Source organism: Lontra canadensis, unplaced genomic scaffold, assembly GCF_010015895.1.
Source record: "Lontra canadensis isolate GAN:19392208 unplaced genomic scaffold, GSC_riverotter_1.0 scaffold150, whole genome shotgun sequence".
In the NCBI taxonomy this organism is placed as follows: Eukaryota; Metazoa; Chordata; class Mammalia; order Carnivora; family Mustelidae; genus Lontra; species Lontra canadensis.
In genome coordinates, this window is record NW_022631144.1 from 2,311,034 (window position 1) to 2,330,835 (window position 19,802).

At 40.8% G+C, this 19,802-nt stretch overlaps 1 protein-coding gene across 1 annotated transcript in view; it reads right to left on the reverse strand.

Annotated features, from left to right (window-relative positions):
* Window positions 1-744: 744 nt before the first annotated feature.
* The window catches only part of PAH (phenylalanine hydroxylase), a 66,316-nt gene continuing 47,258 nt past the window's right edge, over window positions 745-19,802 (reverse strand). Inside the window, exons 5-12 of the mRNA XM_032844331.1 lie at window positions 15,672-15,935; window positions 13,399-13,534; window positions 12,271-12,340; window positions 8,732-8,788; window positions 6,839-6,934; window positions 6,258-6,391; window positions 2,995-3,110; window positions 745-1,357 (exon numbers count right to left, since the gene is read on the reverse strand). Of these exons, the coding sequence (XP_032700222.1) occupies window positions 1,314-1,357; window positions 2,995-3,110; window positions 6,258-6,391; window positions 6,839-6,934; window positions 8,732-8,788; window positions 12,271-12,340; window positions 13,399-13,534; window positions 15,672-15,935 (917 nt within the window). The 3' untranslated portion in view covers window positions 745-1,313. The remainder of the gene's footprint in view (window positions 1,358-2,994; window positions 3,111-6,257; window positions 6,392-6,838; window positions 6,935-8,731; window positions 8,789-12,270; window positions 12,341-13,398; window positions 13,535-15,671; window positions 15,936-19,802) is intronic.

The window sequence follows — 19,802 nt, forward strand, 5'->3', positions numbered from 1 at the left end:
GCAAAAACAAAAAAACACCTGAGGTACTGAAAGATGCAGGTCTCCGTGGTCCATCTCCAGATATTTTGGCTGGATAGAGCTGGGATGTGCCCAGGATTTATTGTTGATGATGATACAGCTGGTCTGAGAATCACCCATGAACAAATACTATGCAAGTCCTCTGAGATCTAACTACTTCTAAAGTAAAATGATAAGGTGGTGTGAAAATTTCAAAGCATAGCTTTAAAGACGCTGTAATTTTTCCTACTGTTTCTCAGATAGTCATGCATTTGTGTAAAGTGTACAGCCAACAGAAATCAAAGTCTGTTGACTATCCAGACATAACTTAGATTATCACAGTGAACTCTGTGATGGTTTGGAAATCTGAGACTGATCATTTTTTTCATGCCACAGGTTATCCAGCTAATGTATTTCTAAGACAACGGAGAGGAATATTTCCTTCCAAGAAATATTTGAAACTATAAAATTTTCTAACCCCTAGACTTTTTTAAACATAACTAAAATTCTCACTTTTGTTGAGGATTTGCTATTTAATAATATATTCCATTATTCTTTCACTGAGTATTTATTGAATATCTACCAGCCAAACCTTCAGTTAACATCTGTTGCATCACATGTGTCTACAAAATATCTACAAAAAAGTTGACAATTAATTGGAAAATGATATTGAAAGTTGTGGGAGTCAGGTGAGGACTTATATTACCTTCCATGGCAGTATTCATGATTATAATAAAATACACAGAAGTGTTTCAATATTATGTTATGAACTTCAATATTTATAACTATTTTAATGAGCTCTTGAATTAAAGGAAATTACATGAGTAAAACACAACAATAATTAGAATTATAGTTTACTGAAACAGAAAATGACTTTTGTAAGTTAAATTTATATTAAATCAACAAATTCAATTCTAATAAGAGGCTTGTGTTTTATATTGAGTGATATATATTCCTTTAGGAATTCTCTATGGCCAATAACAAAAGCATATATGAAGCTTGAGTAAATCAGTTCCCAATTTTAATTAATGTTGATGAAAGGTGACAGATTATTGACTTTAACTGAATTGAGAGTATGGGATTATCATCTCTAAATCAAAGATGACCCCAGAAGATTATGCTTTTGGATATGCATTAATATGCTGTCATTTCAAGTTATTTTGATTTATTTGTTCATCCTCCATCTTGTTCCAAAAAAGATTTAAGGCTGTCAATTCAAATTAAGGTTTACTTTTCAAACTTTTTCAGATGAAATGAAATTTCCATCAACAGATTTCTATCAACAGATTCTCAGTTGACAGGTTTTGTCCATGGTTTCACTTTATTTTCTGGAGGGCACTACAAAGGATTCCAACTTCACCTACAAAGAAAAAAAAATGGGCCACTCATATCATGAGAAAACACACTTTAAATTTCTACAATGTGTAACACATTAGGGGATCAATGGGATGTATAGATATGTTGGGTACCATCCCAACCTTTAAGGAGCTTACAGATTAGTTATGGTGATATGATTTGGGCAGTTATAGCATAGGGACTTACAAGTTTTAATGTAATTAGCTTCCTTTTTCCATGGAATGAGTTAACAATTTTCTCTCTTTTTCTTTTACAGGACCATCTATAGATATTTGTAAGGACTTAAGCTATGAAACCTAAAAGTGTGGTTCATAAGAACCTCCTGTGTCAGAATCACATAGAGACTTATTACAAATACAAAGTCCCAAGATTTATCACAATTTTAGTAAATTTAGTCTGGGACTATCAGTCAGGATTGTTCATTTTTAACTAGCTCTCCAAATGATTCTGATGTACACTAGGTTTGAGAATGCATGGTCTAAGCAGATAAATCAGCCTAGATTGCTAGACCATTGGACTAAAATGGAGCCGCTCCCATTCATGCATAGACCAAGAGTCCACATGAACAAATATACTTCAAAGAAGTGGAAGGGGCCCTGGAGATGGACAAGCAATTTCAGTGGAGTATTAGAGCGATACTTCAAGCCCACCTGCCTTTTAGGACTTTGTTATTGTTACATAAGGTAGGAAATTCCACTTGACCTGGAATTCCTCCCTTTAGGCTGTTTACCCATTTGGTGGTTTCATTCATCCATTTAATAAATCTTGAGGACCTAATATAACATTTTAGAACTAGGGCTAGGTACCAGGGATTTGACGGCGAACCCAACCTGGTTCTCTACTTGGGTCTTGTTCGGAAGTGAGACAAGTAAACAATTACAAAACAATATAGTGATATGTGTTCTGAGAGAGGAACCTGTGGGAATGCCAAGACAGAGGAAGGACACTCAAACTAGTCTTCCCATAATATATCTATGAAAGACTTAAAAGATGAACTGGAATTGGGGACCTCTAAATGAGAATGGGCATGAGAGCATTTTTTTTTAAAGCATTTTAAACATAAAGACCTGCATAAGCAAAGACCAAAAGCTAGGAGGAAGGAGGAGAAGTGAAAGCTGGTCGGTGTTGCTGGAGGGGAGTTTGAAGCACTGGAAAGAGGATCCAGTGAAAAGCCATGTAACACTCCACTTTGTTTATGAGTAACTATTATAATATCCTCACTGTCCTGGAAGAGTGGTAGCCCCATGGATGAGCCACTAGATGCCCAATAAAGTAGCTAGAATCCGTCTTATAGGGGCTAAAGTTCCAGGCACAGCAATATCCACTGGGCACTTAGAGGTAAGAGAGTACAGAGCCAAAGAAGAAAGAAGAACATGACAGGGAGAAGCCAGGGTGGAGAGCTGGTGTGGTGCTGGGAGTAGCATGGAATCTAGGAAAATCAAAGAAGAAAAGACACTCAAAGCAATTCTGGCCTTTTTGCCAAGCTTTTCTCCCTTGACAAACAAATGGCTCACCTGGAGTTGCTTTTCTCCTTAATTCAATATTTGATAAATTTCCTATTGTTCCAATGGTGAGGGTAAGAAAAATCCAACTCTCTATTTCTGGTAAAGAGAGTGGCCTCCTGGGGTGTGAGTTACTTACTGTTGATGGAGTCGGCCAAAATCTTAAGCTGCTCAGTATTGTCCAAGACCTCAATCCTTTGAGTGTATGGGTCATAACGAACTGAGAAGGGCCGTGGGATTGTAGCAGCAAAGTTCCTGAAACCAAATCCACAGAGCTTAGTAAAGGGCATAATTCAGGGGAAAATAATTCTAAAAAAGATTTCTCAGTGGAATTTCACTTCAATCTCACTAGACCAAGGGTTTTAGAAACGAGGCTGAAAAGAGAGATGGAATTTTAGTGAGATCCTCTTGGGTAGACTTCGCGTGCTGTGTATGTGTCTAGGTGTATATACAAACACACTTTGGTACATATTTATTTAGTTATCTGCTTCCAAAAAAGAGATATCAAAATAAAAGCACAGAAGACATTAAAGCCAAAATTCTTACCATTAAATAAAATCAAAAAAGCAAGTAAATCTAAACAAAGAATGCTATAGAAAGAAATAAGCTCTGAGATGCTTGAAAATCAATGCAAGGAGGGAAACACAGCTCTCAAGAATGGAAGAAAACACTATGTTATAATTGAAATTTAACATGAATTGAGTGCCATTTATGTACCAAGAACTCTGTGAAGTCCTAATTGTGCTATTCTCTTTACAACTATCATCCCTAATTTAATCTTCATACAAATCATAGAAGAAGGTACTATTACTATCCCTATTTCACTGATGAGAAAACTAAAGCTTGGGGAGATTCAATGACTACCAAATCATACTGGCAATAAATTGTGCAACTGAAAATGGACCCAGGAAGTCTGACTCTGGCCTGTGCTCTTCACTTATTTGCTTTCTTGATGCATTCATTACATCTGGGTCTTGTAGGAATGTACCAGGAGGGCCTTATGAGGGACATCAAGCAATGCAACTAGTAAGATACCCCCAAATAGCCTATAAAATGCAATGGCATCAGAAATGATATTTCTAATTTGGTTTCTGGCAAGAGTCAAAGCTACCATACTGAGAAGACAACTGTAAAGGAAACTAGTGGGCTCTCTCCAAGTTTGCCAAGAGTGGTGGATCATAGTGGATGGAAACCCAAGTTCTAGAACAAGACACTGGGCTCAAACCTTGCTTCTGCCAATGACAGCCCTTATGGGCTGCACCTTGGTGTTCTCATTCCTCTATAAATGTGGAACAAGAACAGTACTACCTGAGAGGGTCATGGCAAGTGCTCTTATAGTATAGAGTAAATCCTATATGAGTGTTAGCTGTTCTCTTTCATTAGTGACTGGGGACTCCAGAAGAACAAATGGTTAAGTATGTCTCTCTACCGCTGCTTCTCTGAAAAGAGCTTTCTCAATCCCACTGGTGACATGAAGCTTGTAATGCATGTCTGTGATTTGGCCCACTCTGAGCCTCTTCCCTCTTATTCCCATAGTTTGCCTCATCTTTACTTTGGAAAATCTGCTTCTATACCATTAGAAGTGCTTCCACCTAGGCAGTCAGTCTCAGGGCCCACCTCTCCTCCAGATAAGGAGGGGGCACACAATCACTCTCAGTGTGTTTCTTTCTACCTAGAACTTGAATTTTGAAACTGAAAATGGTTAAAAGTGGTTTCTCTTAGCTGGGAGTCTTTGAGAGAATCCCTTCCTTTTCTGAACCCTGTTTTTCAGCATTCCCTTTGACTCTGTGAGTTAACCACTCAGCGGGATGGGGTTTGTGTGGTAGTCTCCTCTGGGCTGTGGGCACTGACAGAGTGGGTGGGATTTCTAAGGCCCAAGAAATCTAGGTTCTGGCAAGCTCTTCTCTGTTGGTCTGGGACTGATCACTTCCTGGGTAAGAAAGTCATCACCAGGAGGTCAGACCTTGGTTTGATAGAGAGGTTATGAGTACTGTCTCTGAGCCCCACTTCCTGGGTCCAAACCCTGGGTCAGCCCCTTACCAGCTTTATAACCCTGGGTGAGTCTCTTACCCCTTCTATGCTTCTGACCCCACCTGCAAACTTCATAGTCTTATCTGAAGAGTAAATGAATCAATACATGAAAAACACTTAGAACAGTGTTTAGTACATAGTAAGTGCTAGGTATTTAACTTGCTGCTGCTACTATTCTTCTTCTTCTTCTTCTTACCACCCAGGTGGGGTAATGCACAAAACCACTGAAATACATAATCCCCAAAGGGTCCCAGAAATGGCAGAGAAGAACCCTTAGGGGCTAGAGGAAGGCTATGCTCCCAGCAGGGGATGGAGATTTAGGAAATAATTAGAAATGAATAACTGAAATAACTTGAAGGCCCTGGGGAGATAGGAGGAAAGGAGACATCTTGGGCCAAACCATGTGGACTTATGGACAAGAATGTTACCTTCCATCACCTAAACCCAATGCAGGGGAAGCTGGCATACCCAGCTTTATGGGATCCCAGAAACCTGTATATCTATGTCTATCATCCCTCATGGATAAGATATAAAACAAAAGAAACACCGACTATCAGGATAGCCATGTCTAGGTGGAGCCTCTGCCTGGCCTGTCTCTTGCTGGGAGGAGAGTCACTCGAGCAGATTATAGATAGGTCTGTCAGCTGAGAGGGCTGAGAATCTGAGTCTTGCTAGCTTTCCATCTCTATCAGCCTTTTGCTAGACTGCCTCTGCAATTGAAGTGTTTGCCTATTAACTTATTGCATGATCATTATGTATCAGACACTGTTCCAAAGACTGAGGAAAGAACAGGAAAACAGAAAGGACAAAAATTCCTACCCAAATCAATCTTAAATCATGTAATATATCTAACATTAGCAGGTGCTAAGGGGAAAAATATACTGCAGAAGAGGGCAAGGAGTGTGGGGATGGGGATGGGTAGGGATTATAAGTAAGTCAGTTAGAGAAAGACACACTGAGAAGGTTAAATGAGAGCGAAGATTTGAAGAAGTTGAGGGGGTGAATTATGCAGGTATTGGAACAATAAAGTGACTCCCCCAGGTTAGGAGAATCCTAGGAGTGATTTGTTGGGGCCGTATACAGGGGAGTTCAGTGCCTGGACTTAGTGGCTGCATTAAAACAAGGATCCAGTGGCAGAATTGTCTGCATAGGTCAACATGTCCAGACAATAATCTGTGAAATCGTGTCCCACTAAGGAACCCCTCCCAAATAGAAAGTGAAAAGGAACAAGGGTGGGGAGGCTCTGTCTGCTGCACACTCTTATTATAAGCATTGGAGTCCATTCTCCTGGACAACCACCCACAGATCAATGGCACCAGACCAAATGAGGAGACCCCAAGTTCTTCTGACCCACCTTGGTCACCACCTCACCTCACTTTCTCCTTTGCATCATTAAAACTCTCAGCCACATAGTAGAGGGGCTGGAACTCTGTGACAGTGTACTCCTGGGTGGCTGTCTTCTCCAACTCCAGGGGGAGGAGTTTTGGCTTGCCAGACAAACAGTACTGCAGGTAGAAAGGGGAAAGTTTTCATAGGTAAGTCTGGGTCAGTTGTTCTTGTTGCCTCCATTGGCTATTTGTGTACCTTCTCCTATCGCATCCTGACTCCTTCTACACCCTCCACCAAATGCATTAAACTAAATTATTTCCCATACACTAGATCCTACCCTCATAGCCTATCTTAAAACCTACAGTCCAGATAGAAAGGAGTAGTTCCCTCTAGCCATGATCAAAAGAGGATGTAAGAGCCAAGTATAAGGATTTACATACATCTATATGCATAGGTCATCCCTGGGATCTGGAGGCCCCTCTGTTTTGTAGACCTGTGTACTTGCAGTTCAATTTCTGTATCTAACATCCAAAGTCATGAGCAAATCATAGCTGCTAAGGTACCAATTATTTGAGGATTAACCCCTAGGTTGAATCTCAAAATGGATATTAATGGGGTCATACCTGTAATTCACCAAAAGATGACAGGAGCCCAGCACCATAGGCCTTTATGGAGTCTCCTTGTTTGCAGAGACCAAACTCCACAGTAAACCAGTAAATCTGGAATGGAATGTGAAGTTGAGAGCACACCCCAAGGAAGCGAAAGGTAGCAGATGCCCCAGGCCTAAGGACAGGACTGTCCAGGTGGGAGTTTGTACAGGTCTCTTCTCTGAATCACCATGACCTGGGGTCACTTCTCTGTGTTCTATGTCTCACTCTATCCAGTCACTGATTGAATCAAGAGTTGGCTGAATGAAAGAAGTGATAGGAAGCAGAGAGGGAGTGCTGAGGAAGCCCCAAGAAGATACCACCAACAGGTAACTCTAAATGACAGGAACTCCTCAACCCCTTTTGCTTTGTTTTCTGTGGCATTAAGTAGAATGAGATGTTCCGTTTAGTTGGCCAGACTTACCATGCAATCCCATCAAGCTCAGTCATGGGAGGTAGGAGATTGGGTAGTGATAAAATCATTGAGGGCATCCTGCCATCCATGCTAAAACCTGGGCGGGTTCTGATGTACTGCCAACAATTACTCTTATCCTCCTCAAATAACCAAGCCCTTTCTTTAAACAGCTCCCAGTCCAACATGTCCTAGATGCCTGGCCTGTGGAAGGTGATCCTGGAATTTTGGCATAACTTTACTGACCAGGGCCAAGAGAAACCTTGGGTCCAGTTAGCTGCTGCAGACAGTCACGGTCTTGGAGAATTAGGGATGGCTTACTAGTTAAGTCTGTTTATTGCACTATAGAATGTGAAGTTTGTAAGCTTAGTCCTCCGTAGACCTTAGTCCTACATAGACCTCCTCATGTACAGATGAGGTGTTTTCAGCCCAGGGAGGTCAAGCAATATACATCTAGTTACACAGCAAATCAAAGTCAGAGCAAGAGCCTAGAGCTATTCCCAGCCCAGTATTCAATAGTAAGGTTTTTGTTTTTGTTTTTTGAGAATTTAGGTTGGCGATAAGTACTCTTATCATTGTCATAGCAGATAACATAATGCTCTGAGTTCTGAGTTTGTTTTCTTCCTACAAATGAGAAGCTGCTTCTTGCATCTATATAGAATCTGACATTTAAAAATCCATGTTCACACACGTGTAACTCTTCAGATCGTTATGATATACTTTTTAGGTGGACAGAATATAAACTAATGTAACCATTTTTAGAGATGAGGAAGCAAAAGCCACTTGTCCAGGGGCTCAGAGCAGCAGCTCAGTGAGAAAGAAACTTCTGGAAATTTTTGCCCTTAGGATAAACTGAATTCATAACTTCTAAACTGATACACATCAAATTGTAAGGAATGTGACTCAGATGTTGGGGAGGGATAAACTCAAGTTGGAAAGGAGTCTGTAGGAAGAAAACCCCCTGCTGCGCAGAGTTGCTGATTCCACGCTTCAATCCATGACTGTCATCACATTCACTGGAGAGAGGGAAGTGTTTGATAAGACAAGGAAAGCCCACCACCATTTCCACCTGTGTCTAATAAAGGAAAGATCCAAATGCTGGCTCCAGGGCAAAAGAGGGGTGTAAATATTTCCTCTTCAAAGCTATGAATCCAGGCTATTCCTCTACCACACGCACACTTTATGCCCAAAGATTCTCAAGAGCTATCATTATAGCCCATCCGTGTTTAAGATACTTTGTTTAAAATTACATGTAAACATTTGCATGCAGCTGATATCAAAATCAGACCATTAAGAAAAAATCAAAATGTGAAATTTTACTTGTGTGAATGTAAGTCAGCACATTCTGATATTTCCCCCCAAATGACCTGGCTTTCAGGGGGGGATTGAAGCTTTGAAGACCTGAGGGCTCTAGCCTATAGCGCTCTCACTATCCACCATAGGCAGAAGGAACTTACTGTGGCAAGTTTCTCAATGTACTCATCAGGGGCACCCAGAGAGGCAAGGCCAATTTCCTGTAATTGTAGAGAAACAGAGTCACTGGCATGGCTGGGGTCTGCATAACTTAAAACTTCACCCTCAGCTCCCACCTTGCACTACAGCACAGGAAGGTGATGGGTGACCAGAAGCCTTCAGAAGGGCCCAGATAGACCCTGATTATTCTGTTAAGTCTTGTCTAGCCACACATCAAAGAATCATAGATCCCTAGAGCAGGAAACCTTACTTCGTCAATTGGTCCTTTATATTTACTTTACAAATGAGGAAAGTGAGGCACAGAGAAGGGAGGTGACCTACTCAAGGTCACACAGTAGGTTATGTCTAAATCTTCATTGCTTGATTCCAACTCAGTGGTTATTCTCCCACAGCTCAAGCAGAACATTCATGGAATACAAGATGAGTGTCTTAATCAAGTATCCTCAAGACACCACAGGAGAATTACAGAGAAATGCTTGGCATCCACGCAGGTAAATACCAGCTAGAGAGTCTGAAATGCTATGGATCACTTCTCATTCCAGCTCCAATTACAGGATTCCCCTAGTGGTCTCTTTGTCTTTGTCTCTTTTATAACATTTGCTCCAGCTTGCTTTGTATCAGACAGAGTATATATACACAAATAAATATATTTGCTTTCCCTACTATATGCATTTATTCATTCCAAAATGTTTACTGAATGTCTTCTATGTGGTTGGCAGTGTACAGAATCAAAAGAGATCCTAGACCTCATGGTGTTTACATTAAAGGCAGACAATAAATAATAAGCATATACATAGGTATATTAGAAAGAATATGTTATTTGAAAAGAAGAAACAAAAGAAGAAAGGGACAAGGGTGAGTGGAAATGCCAGGAGAACACAGAGAGGTTGCAATTTTAAAAATAGCTTCAGAGCAAACATCACTGAGAAGGTGATATTTGAACAAAAACTTGACGGAAGTGAGGTTGTTGGCTCTGCTGACACGTGAGGGAAAAGCATTGTATAGATCACATGTATAGCCCATGAAAATGCTCTCTAAGGAGGAGAAATGTCAGTAGGTTCAATTAACAGGGAGGGACCAGTATGGCTAGAACAGAATAAGGGTGGGGAGAGAGGCAGGTGGTATCAAAGAGGGATCTGGGGCTCAGTCATATAAAACTCTTTTGGCATTTTAGAGTTTAGGATTTTATTTTCAGTGAAATTGTAGTCACTGCAAGGTTTTGAGCAAAAAAGCAGTAAGATCTGATTTATGTCATCCAAGATTTACTCTGGCTGCTATGTGAGAACAGATTGTAGGGGGTCGAGAGTAGAGACAGACCCTTAAGAAGCTACCACAGTCCCCAGGGTGAGAAACAATTATGGCCGAGACCAGCTTGACAGCAGTGGAAATAATCAACAATGGTCAGATTTTACACATATTTTGAAGGCAAAATACATACAACTTTCAGAAAGATTAGTTATGGGTATTTGAGAGAGAAAGAAGCTAATAATGTCCCCTAAGTGCTTTTGGTTTGAGCAACTGAAAGGATAGAGTTATCATGAACTAACACAGGGAAGGCTGTGGTTGGAGAAGGTTTGGACAAGAAGATCAGGAATTCAGTTTTGGAAAGGATGAATATAGATGTCTAATAGACACCCAAGTGGAGAAATTGAAGAGGTTCTTGGATACATAAGTCTGAGTTTGGGGATTGAAGTTCTGGACTGAAGTTACAAATGTGCTCGTCATCAGGACAGAGATATTTAACACAGTGAGTCTGGGTGAGATAACCAAAAGAATTGAGGTAGACATAGAAGGACTAAGGATTGGGCTTACTTTAAAGCAAGAGGCCACATGGTCTTCATCTCTGGGCCAAGCTCAGAGCCTGGCCCATACTGCATGCTGAGAAAATGCTGAGGTAGAGTGAACTAAATTCAGACAGCTTGGCTCTCCTTTCTTGTCCCTATCCCCATCTCTGTCCATCTGTCCTGTCTAGACATGCCACAGTCTAACAGAAGCCACTGAAACAGTGCTCTGTTCTCATGGTCACCATTCTTTGTGAGCCCAAAGCTTGCCTAAAAAAAGGGTCCCAAGATTTCCCTATGCTTAATCCTCATCCCTTCTTGCACTCTAGTGGGAAGCAAATCCTCCTTTTAGATCAAAAAGAATTTGCTCAGGGAACTTTCAAAATTACACCTCCCTTGGGACTGTCCAGGTATAAGTTGGAGCCATGTGACACTTATGGCCCAGTAGCATCTATCTGTTGACTCGGGTAATTGTCCACTCCTCTGGGGAACTCCCCCAAATGGAAGTGGTTTAAGAAGGATTGTCACTTAACCTCTGACTGAGCAGAATAGCTTCCGGTAGTGAGAATAAAAAGTTCCTATTCTCTAAAGAAATCACTGATTGTTCTTTGGCCAGAGGAAGAAACCCCAGTTTTAAAGTTGTTCCCAGCAATCAGTGACCTATTGACAACAGGAACCATGCTTCTGAAAGTTAGCCAGTCAACAATAGCCTCGGTCAAATGGTGATACTTACAAGTTAAGTTCAGCTAATCCAGACTCAACTCATAAAAGTCCAACACAACAATCTCTAAACACCACAGTTCCTAAACCCCACATAAAAGCAAGTTTTTTTTCTTTGTTTGTTTCAGATATTAAGTGGTAACCTCTTCAATCAACAGTGAAAGTATTTATTTCTTCCAGCTGAGGGAAAAGACATAAAATTCACACACAATCTCATTACTCTGAAATTCACGTTTGGTGCAGTATTTGTTTATGACTCATTCCATTTGATATTTATTCTTCCCTATGAGGAAGATTATTGGCAGTCAAAGCTTTGTATTGATTCTCATTTGTGCAGACTGATGCACATAGGTCACACAGCTGGTTGATGGCAGGATGGGATGTATCAACTTTCCCATGATCCCAGCTACCCAAACATGGCTTAGCCTCTCAGTGCTCTGAAGGGGTTACTAGGATTCTTTCTCTCATGTAAAAAGCTCACCACTGTGATAGAGGAATCAAGGCTTAGTTTGTTGCTTTGATGATAATGGCAAAACATTTGACACATCAGTTCTTGCCAACTAGGAGCTGGGCTATTGGAATTGGATTCTCAGCAAATATTATCTTATTTAATTAAAGCATATACAAAAACAACTGCCTGACAAGGTTGGAAATGGCAAGGCCCTAAAGAGGAGGGGAAAGGTGCCAGGAGAACTTGGAAGAAGGTAAGGTTACTTCTATGTGGGGATCAGGCAGGCTTTCTTGGATGAAAATGCTCTTAAACTAAACCTGGTGAGATTAGCAAATTCAACAGCACATATATAATTCAGAGGATGAGTGGCTCACTACCCCCCTGTTGTGATCCCTGGAATGGGTATTTAGCCATCTCCATGGGACCATATGCCCATCTCTGGTGGGATCACAGCACAGTATCTGGTTTCCACTCTTGCAGAGAACACAAGGGCCCCTCCATAGACTCAATTCACTTGAGCAATCTAGGTCTCAATCCTATAATTAAAAGGCCAAAAGCATCCATTCCTCACCTGGGAAAACTGAGCAAAGCTGCGATCTGAAAACAAGGGTACGTGTCCCAACAGTTCATGGCAGATGTCACTGAAAGAGAGAAAGCACAGAGCTTGGAGGTAAAGAGGGTTATAAGCCAAGTGAGACTCAGTTTTTCTACGTGAGAAGTGGACAAGTAGAAAGGAAGTGAGCCATTACAGTTTAAGACCTCATTCCCAACAATAAGTGGTATGTAAAGCTTGGGAACAGATGAGGCAAGGTATAAAAGAAAAGGAGGAAGGAAAGAAAAGTAGGGGGCAAGTCAGAGAACAACAGCCAGAGGGTCTTAGGTGTACACTCAGTACAGAAGCAGAACAGTAGAGCCAATATTCCTTTGGACTTTCTCCTATACACCTGAGCATGTTGTGGGTCATGAGCACTTCCTATCCCAAGTCTTCATCTTGGTATTCACATCCTGGGCATCTTGAGCAGATGAAATGTGTTCAGTTATTCCCCATAAGAAACAAAAATTAAATTAAAAATAGTGCTATTGTTTTCTTATTTTAAAGGGGGGGCAACAGTCATTCAGAGAAGAAAATTTACATTTATTTAATACATTATGTGTCAGGTTCATGAGGAATAGGTCTTTTCTGATTTGTAGTTATAAACTTTGTGGACAGGCTGCTAACTTTTTGTATAAATTGAGTAAGTTCTATTTGATTAAGATGGCTAAATGCCAACATAAGGGACATGGTGGCCAGCCATTCTCTACCTTTAGACAAGACACATCTAGACATAAAAATATTAGAATCGTTTAGATGTATATTCTGGAAGTATTAAGATACTTTGGCCACCACTTGTTCCTGTTCTCATTGGGGACATCATAGTTTTGACTCTTAAAATCCCTTTGGAGCTCGACTGTGACTTCTTATTCCCATGACCCAGGGAGATCTGAATGTGTGGTTCACAAGATGCCCAAATCTCCAATCAGTATGGTCTATTGGACAGAGAAAATACCCAAGAGAGATGATCTGTCTCTTTGTGCTAACATCAAACCATCCAGAAAACGATCTGTGGATCAGCCCTTGATGAACCCAAACCTCATCCTGGAGCAGTGAGAAATAGCACTCACTGTGGTTGGATACTATCAGCAGGAGCAGAACACTCACGGTTCAGGTGTATACATGGGTTTGGACCCATGTCTGATGTACTGAGTGCAGTGGAAGACTCGGAAGGCCAGGCCACCCAAGAAATCCCGGGAGGAAAGCAGGCCAGCCACAGGTCGGAGGCGGAATCCAGTGCAACCTGCAAAGCAGAGAAAGAAAACTCAAAGCCTATCATGGCAGAGCCAGAGGCACCTGAAGACCTTTAGGTAGGAAAGCAATACTCCCAACTGTCTAGCAGCAGGGATATTGATGTCAAGTAGACTTGGGTTCACATCTCTGCACCTATATAGTTGGGCAATTTGGGTCAAGTAACTTCATTTCTCTGAGTCTCATTTCCTCCTCTGCAAAATGTGGATAGATACTTCCTAGGGTTATTCCAAGAATCAAATAAACTAATAAATATAATGTACTTATCACAGAGCCTAGCACACTGGAGCAGTTAAAAAATCTACCTTTCATTATAGTTTATTAGGATGAAACATTTATTCCTTATTTCTCATGTCTCTAGACTAGGGAGGGAATTTTCATTCTACTTCCAGAAGGAAAGAGTATGAAAGGAACAATTCTAGCTTCTCTACTGTCCTTCACACACTACACCCCAGAAAGAGCAAGGACTTCTCTGATTGGAGCAGTTGGGAAGAGAAAATGGATATTCTCCATTTAACCCCTTTGGTCTTTTCTCTCATAACTGTCTGCCCACAGAGGAGCACATTCTGGTCTGCTCTGGGTCATGCAATAGAATATACACTTCACCAATGTATATTCTGAAAAGGTTACATAATTCAGAGGTGAAATACTAGAAAATCCATTTTGTTTGTACATTCATACCACATTCTCTAAGTAGTTTTATCAGTAATAAAGTTGATATTTTGATCCTCTCTCTGATTCCTATATCAGGCTCTCAGTTTGTTTCAAACTTGGAAGGAGAATAATAATCACAGTGATAATGGTGATGATGATGATGGTAGCTAACACTATATACTGCCCACCATATGTCAGACTCCATATGTTCTAGACACTTTATAAATACTAACTAGTTCTCCTAATAACCCTATGAAGTAGATGTTCATATCATTTCTGCTTTACAGATGGGAAAGTTGAGAACAAAGAGTTAAAGATCTTGTCCAAGGTCACAGCTACAGTCAGTCTGGCTTCAAAGTCTGTTCCTTAGTTACTTCTCTATAACTCCCCAGCTGCTATTATTACTATTTTATTATCTCACTATTGGCCATGGAAACATGGATAATTGGCCAGAGAATGTCTTTAGGACCTCCTTGCCCCTGTGCCATGTTCCCTGGACCTTCAGGCTAAAACTGACTCTGCTTGGCCTCTCATTCCCCTCTTTATCTGATAGGTAGAGACTGTCCAAATAGAAGGGACCTGAAACGTCATCCAGCCCATCCCCAATCTATCCCAGCTGCCCCTTTTCTCCCTGCCACATAATTTCCTCTGCCCCTTGCCCCAGAGTCAACCATACCATCTCCACATAGCTCAGAGGAATAGAAGATTCTTCATTTCTGTAAAGCTGTGGTCTGTCTTCCTACTTTCTCTAGTTCTACCTGACACATACTAGATGTCCAATGTGCATTAGCTGATAGTCTTATTTCAGTTTTGCTGAATTAATGCCTCCTGGCAGAAAAGAATATACTTATCTCACTTGGAAATGGTGTGCAGAGACTAGTCATCCCAATAATGTATTTCCCCACAGAGTTACTCAGATTCCAGTTCAGCCCAAATTCACTGAGCACTTATTGTATATAGTAGCACCATGCTGGATGATTTAATTTGCAATGTCTTATTTCATTCCCATAACTTCCCTAAGAGACAGTCTCCATTTGACAGATGACTAAACTGAGGCAGGTTACCCCAAATAGAGAGGGCCAAAGCAAGATCCATACCAGTTGGATGCACAGACTTAGAGTTAAGGGCTCTTGGCATTGCCACAAAGAGCACATTTCTTACACAAATGCACATTGCAGATCTCATAACACAGCAGGAACTACAAGGAGAGCCCTGTCTGGGAACCTGGGGCTTTGAGTATGGGAAAAAGTGCTTTTCAGAGGCGTGGATATGGCAAAACCCACACATGATGCCTTGTATTGGATGAGAGTGGACGAACGTAGAAGCTAGCAGTGAGGCAGAACACAGCAGAAAAATGTTTCTCCAATAGTTAACCTGCATGCATTACCACAAACACACTCACACTGGCCTCGATTTACTTTCTTCCCAATCCCTTCCCTCCCCTTCCTCCCCTTTTGTCCCTAAAGTGGACTTACTCTGAAGAAATTGAGAAACCTCTTCCAGCTGTGGAATGTTATCTTCACGGAAGCCACAGTACTTTTCCAGAAGTGGGAAGATGTGATTGTGCTCATAGCAAGCATGGGTTTTATACAAGGACTTCAGGGTCCTGAATACCATCCCCCATGTTTTCTTTTCTTCTTCCGTGTATTGCACTTGAGGGATGGGCTGACCACTAGAATACAGGCATGAAATATTTGTCTCCAGCAGAGCAAATGTAAAAAAGAGGAAGAAGGAGCATTAGCAGAGAGAGACAGATACAGAGTCTGTGAGCTGCAGCCACCCAGACTACAGGGGATTTCATAAGTTATTTGAAAGAGGAAAGCTCTATTTCATGATATAGGAAACATTCATGCAGTTTGGTTAAGCAATGATACAAGCTCTCAGCTCACCTGCACACCAAACTTTGTTCTCACTTTGGAAATCACTTGGCCTTTCTGCTCCCCTATATCTCCAATTATTTACTCAGGGTGGAAATTCACTTAACTGCAGGGACCCAGCAGGTAACATAAATGGGTAAAGTAGCAAGTATGGACAATAAGGGGGTGAGAGCCAAGACAACTGAAGAAGGCATCCTCTTTCTAAACAAAGGCATCCAAGTACAAATAAAGTAATATCATGTTTTGTACTGTGTCAACTAACATAATTATATCTGTGGGATAAAGTAGATCTAATTTGTGGACCATGAGTTTGAGACCCTTTTTTGTGGGCATGCACTTGCTGGATTTGATATTTCTGACCTTAGGAAACTATAAAGGTATTTAAATGCAGACTAGGTATAAGATCCACTTATGCAGCATTTCCACTAGGACACAATAGAACTATAGGGAGCTGGTTAAAGTACATGTTTTGGACCCTGCCCCATAGATCCTGAATCTTTTGGGGAGGGAAAGCCAAGGCATCTATTCCAATAAGCTCCCAGGGGACATAGTATAGTTTGAGAGTCATTAGTTCAAATGATCTTTTTGAAAATTCTCTAAGAATGAGCTGTGTTCTTAACAATAAAAACAAATGAAAAAACAAAGCCTGACCTTAAAAACCAGTGACTGTTCTTTGCACCACAGGCCTGTTTCCTAACAGGGTACACAGTGTCTGGGGACAAGGCAGCACTATTTACTTCGGAATTATGAATCATCTTCAGGCTCCAAAGTAGGTTTCTCCTGCCCTTTCAAAGTTGTAGCTCATCCAAACTCATTAAAGCAAAGACATTGTATGTTCCCCAGAAAGGTGGGCAGAGATTAGGGAAAAACGATAGAGTTTTGGTGAAGAATTGGAAATAGGACAACTTCAGAAGACTCTATAATGACCACTAGGGATTGTGAATAGAACATCAGGTAAGCTCCTGCCTGAGGATGCACCATTATTCTGGGCCACAAGTTAATGGAAGGAAAAAGCAGACTCTGATCATGGACAGAGATGGGTCCATTACTTGGCTCTGCCAGTTCCTAACTGGATAGCCTCTGGAAATTTAATAAAGCTCTCTAAGCCTAGTCTGTGCAACTATTATATGGGTGAATAATAAGTAACTATTTGGAGGGTATAAAAGAAAATTAAGTGGCTATGGTGAGTGCTGTGAAGTGTGTAAACCTGGAGATTCACAGACCTGTACCCCTGGGGAAAAAATAAATAAAAAAAGAAAAAAATATATTAAAAAAAAAAGAAAATTAAGTGAAATACTGTGTATCAAGTACCTAATAATGGTGCTGACCAATAATACCACTGGATAATGGATGATTATCATTATAACTGATTTTTATTTGAAAAGAAAGCTATTTACTATTTTGTAACAAATTTTTTTAAATTTATTTTCAGCATAACAGTATTCATTGTTTTTGCACCACACCCAGTGCTCCATGCAATCCATGACCTCTCCAATACCCACCACCTGGTTCCCCCAACCTCCCACCCCCCGCCCCTTCAAAACCCTCAGATTGTTTTTCAGAGTCCATAGTCTCTCATGGTTCACCTCCCCTTCCAATTTCCCTCAACTCCCTTCTCCTCTCTAACTCCCCTTGTCCTCCATGCTATTTGTTATGCTCCACAAATAAGTGAAACCATATGATAATTGACTCTCTCTGCTTGACTTATTTCACTCAGCATAATCTCTTCCAGTCCCGTCCATGTTGCTACAAAAGTTGGGTATTCATCCTTTCTGATGGAGGCCTAATACTCCATAGTGTATATGGACCACATCTTCCTTATCCATTTGTCCGATGAAGGGCATCTTGGTTCTTTCCACAGTTTGGCGACCGTGGCCATTGCTGCTATAAACATTGGGGTGCAGATGGCCCTTCTTTTCACTACATCTGTATCTTTGGGTTAAATACGCAGTAGTGCAATGGCAGGGTCATAGGAAAGTTCTATTTTTAATTTCTTGAGGAATCTCCACACTGTTCTCCAAAGTGGCTGCACCAACTTGCATTCCCACCAACAGTATAAGAGTGTTCCCCTTTCTCCACATCCCCTCCAACACATGTTGTTTCCTGTCTTGCTAATTTTGGCCATTCTAACTGGTGTAAGGTGGTATCTCAATGTGGTTTTAATTTGAATCTCCCTGATGGCTAGTGATGACAAACATTTTTTCACGTGTCTGATAGCCATTTGTATGTCTTCGTTGGAGAAGTGTCTGTTCATATCTTCTGCCCATTTTTTGATATGATTATCTGTTTTGTGTGTGTTGAGTTTGAGCAATCTATACTTTTAATGCCATTCTGATCAAAATTCAACCGGTATTTTTCAAAGAGCTGGAGCAAATAATCCTAAAACTTGTATGGAATCAGAAGAGACCCCAAATCGCTATGGAAATGTTGAAAAACAAAAATAAAACTGGGGGCATCACGTTACCTGATTTCAAGCTTTACTACAAAGCTGTGATCACCAAGACAGCATGGTACTGGCATAAAAACAGACACATAGACCAGTGGAACAGAGTAGAGAGCCCAGATATGGACCCTCAACTCTATGGTCAAATAATCTTCGACATAACAGGAAAAAATATACAGTGGAAAAAAGTCTCTTCAATAAATGGTGCTGGGAAAACTGGACAGCTATATGTAGAAGAATGAAACTCGACCATTCTCTTACACCGTACACAAGGATAAACTCAAAATGGATAAAAGACCTCAACGTGAGACAGGAATCCATCAGAATCCTAGAGGAGAACATAGGCAGTCATCTCTTCGACATCAGCCACAGCAACTTCTTTCCAGATTTGTCTCCAAAGGCAAAGGAAACAAAAGCGAAAATAAACTTTTGGGACTTCATCAAGATCAAAAGCTTCTGCACAGCAAAGGAAACAGTCAAGAAAACAAAGAGGTAACCCACAGAATGGGAGAAGATATTTGCAAATGACAGTACAGACAAAAGGTTGATATCCAGGTGTACAAGTTTTTAAAAAATCTCATCTATAGCATTTCTAATTTGCAAACTTGACTAATTGGGCAGTTAGCAGGATAGATGTCCATGATAGAAATATACAACATCCACTAAATTCCTAGCCAATGGTATGTGTCTAGAACTGCTTCCTCACTTCTTTTTTTTTTAAGAGTTATTTATTTATTTGAGAAAGAGAGAGAGACAGAGATAGCACAAGCAGGGAGAAAGGCAGAGGGAGAGGGAAAAGCTGGGAGTCCAACTCAGGGATCCATCCCAGGACCTGGAGACTATGACCTGAGCTGAAGGCAGATGCTTAACCACCTGAGCCACCCAGGAGCCCTTCCTGACTTCTTAATAAACAAACAGGCACATACTTGGTGCTGTTGCAATTTTTAAAAATGCTATTCATTAGTGCTTACTATGTGCCTATCTATGTGAGCTAGGGACTCATTTATCTATAAGTTTTACAAAATCTCATAAGGTAGATCAGTATGATTATCCCCATCCTTCTAGAACAAACAGTGGCTCAGGGGAAAAGGAGTCGAGCAAAGATGAGGCCAGGGTTTGAATCACCCAGTTTCATGTTCTTTTCACTACACTTCAGTAATTGTCAACCTTTGTATTAGGGCAAGGGCTCAAATGAGAAACCAATCCAATATGTAAAAATGAAGATAATCATTTCTCCTCTGAGACACACCTGCAGGCAGCCTTTCCCCCAACAATTCATAAACAGC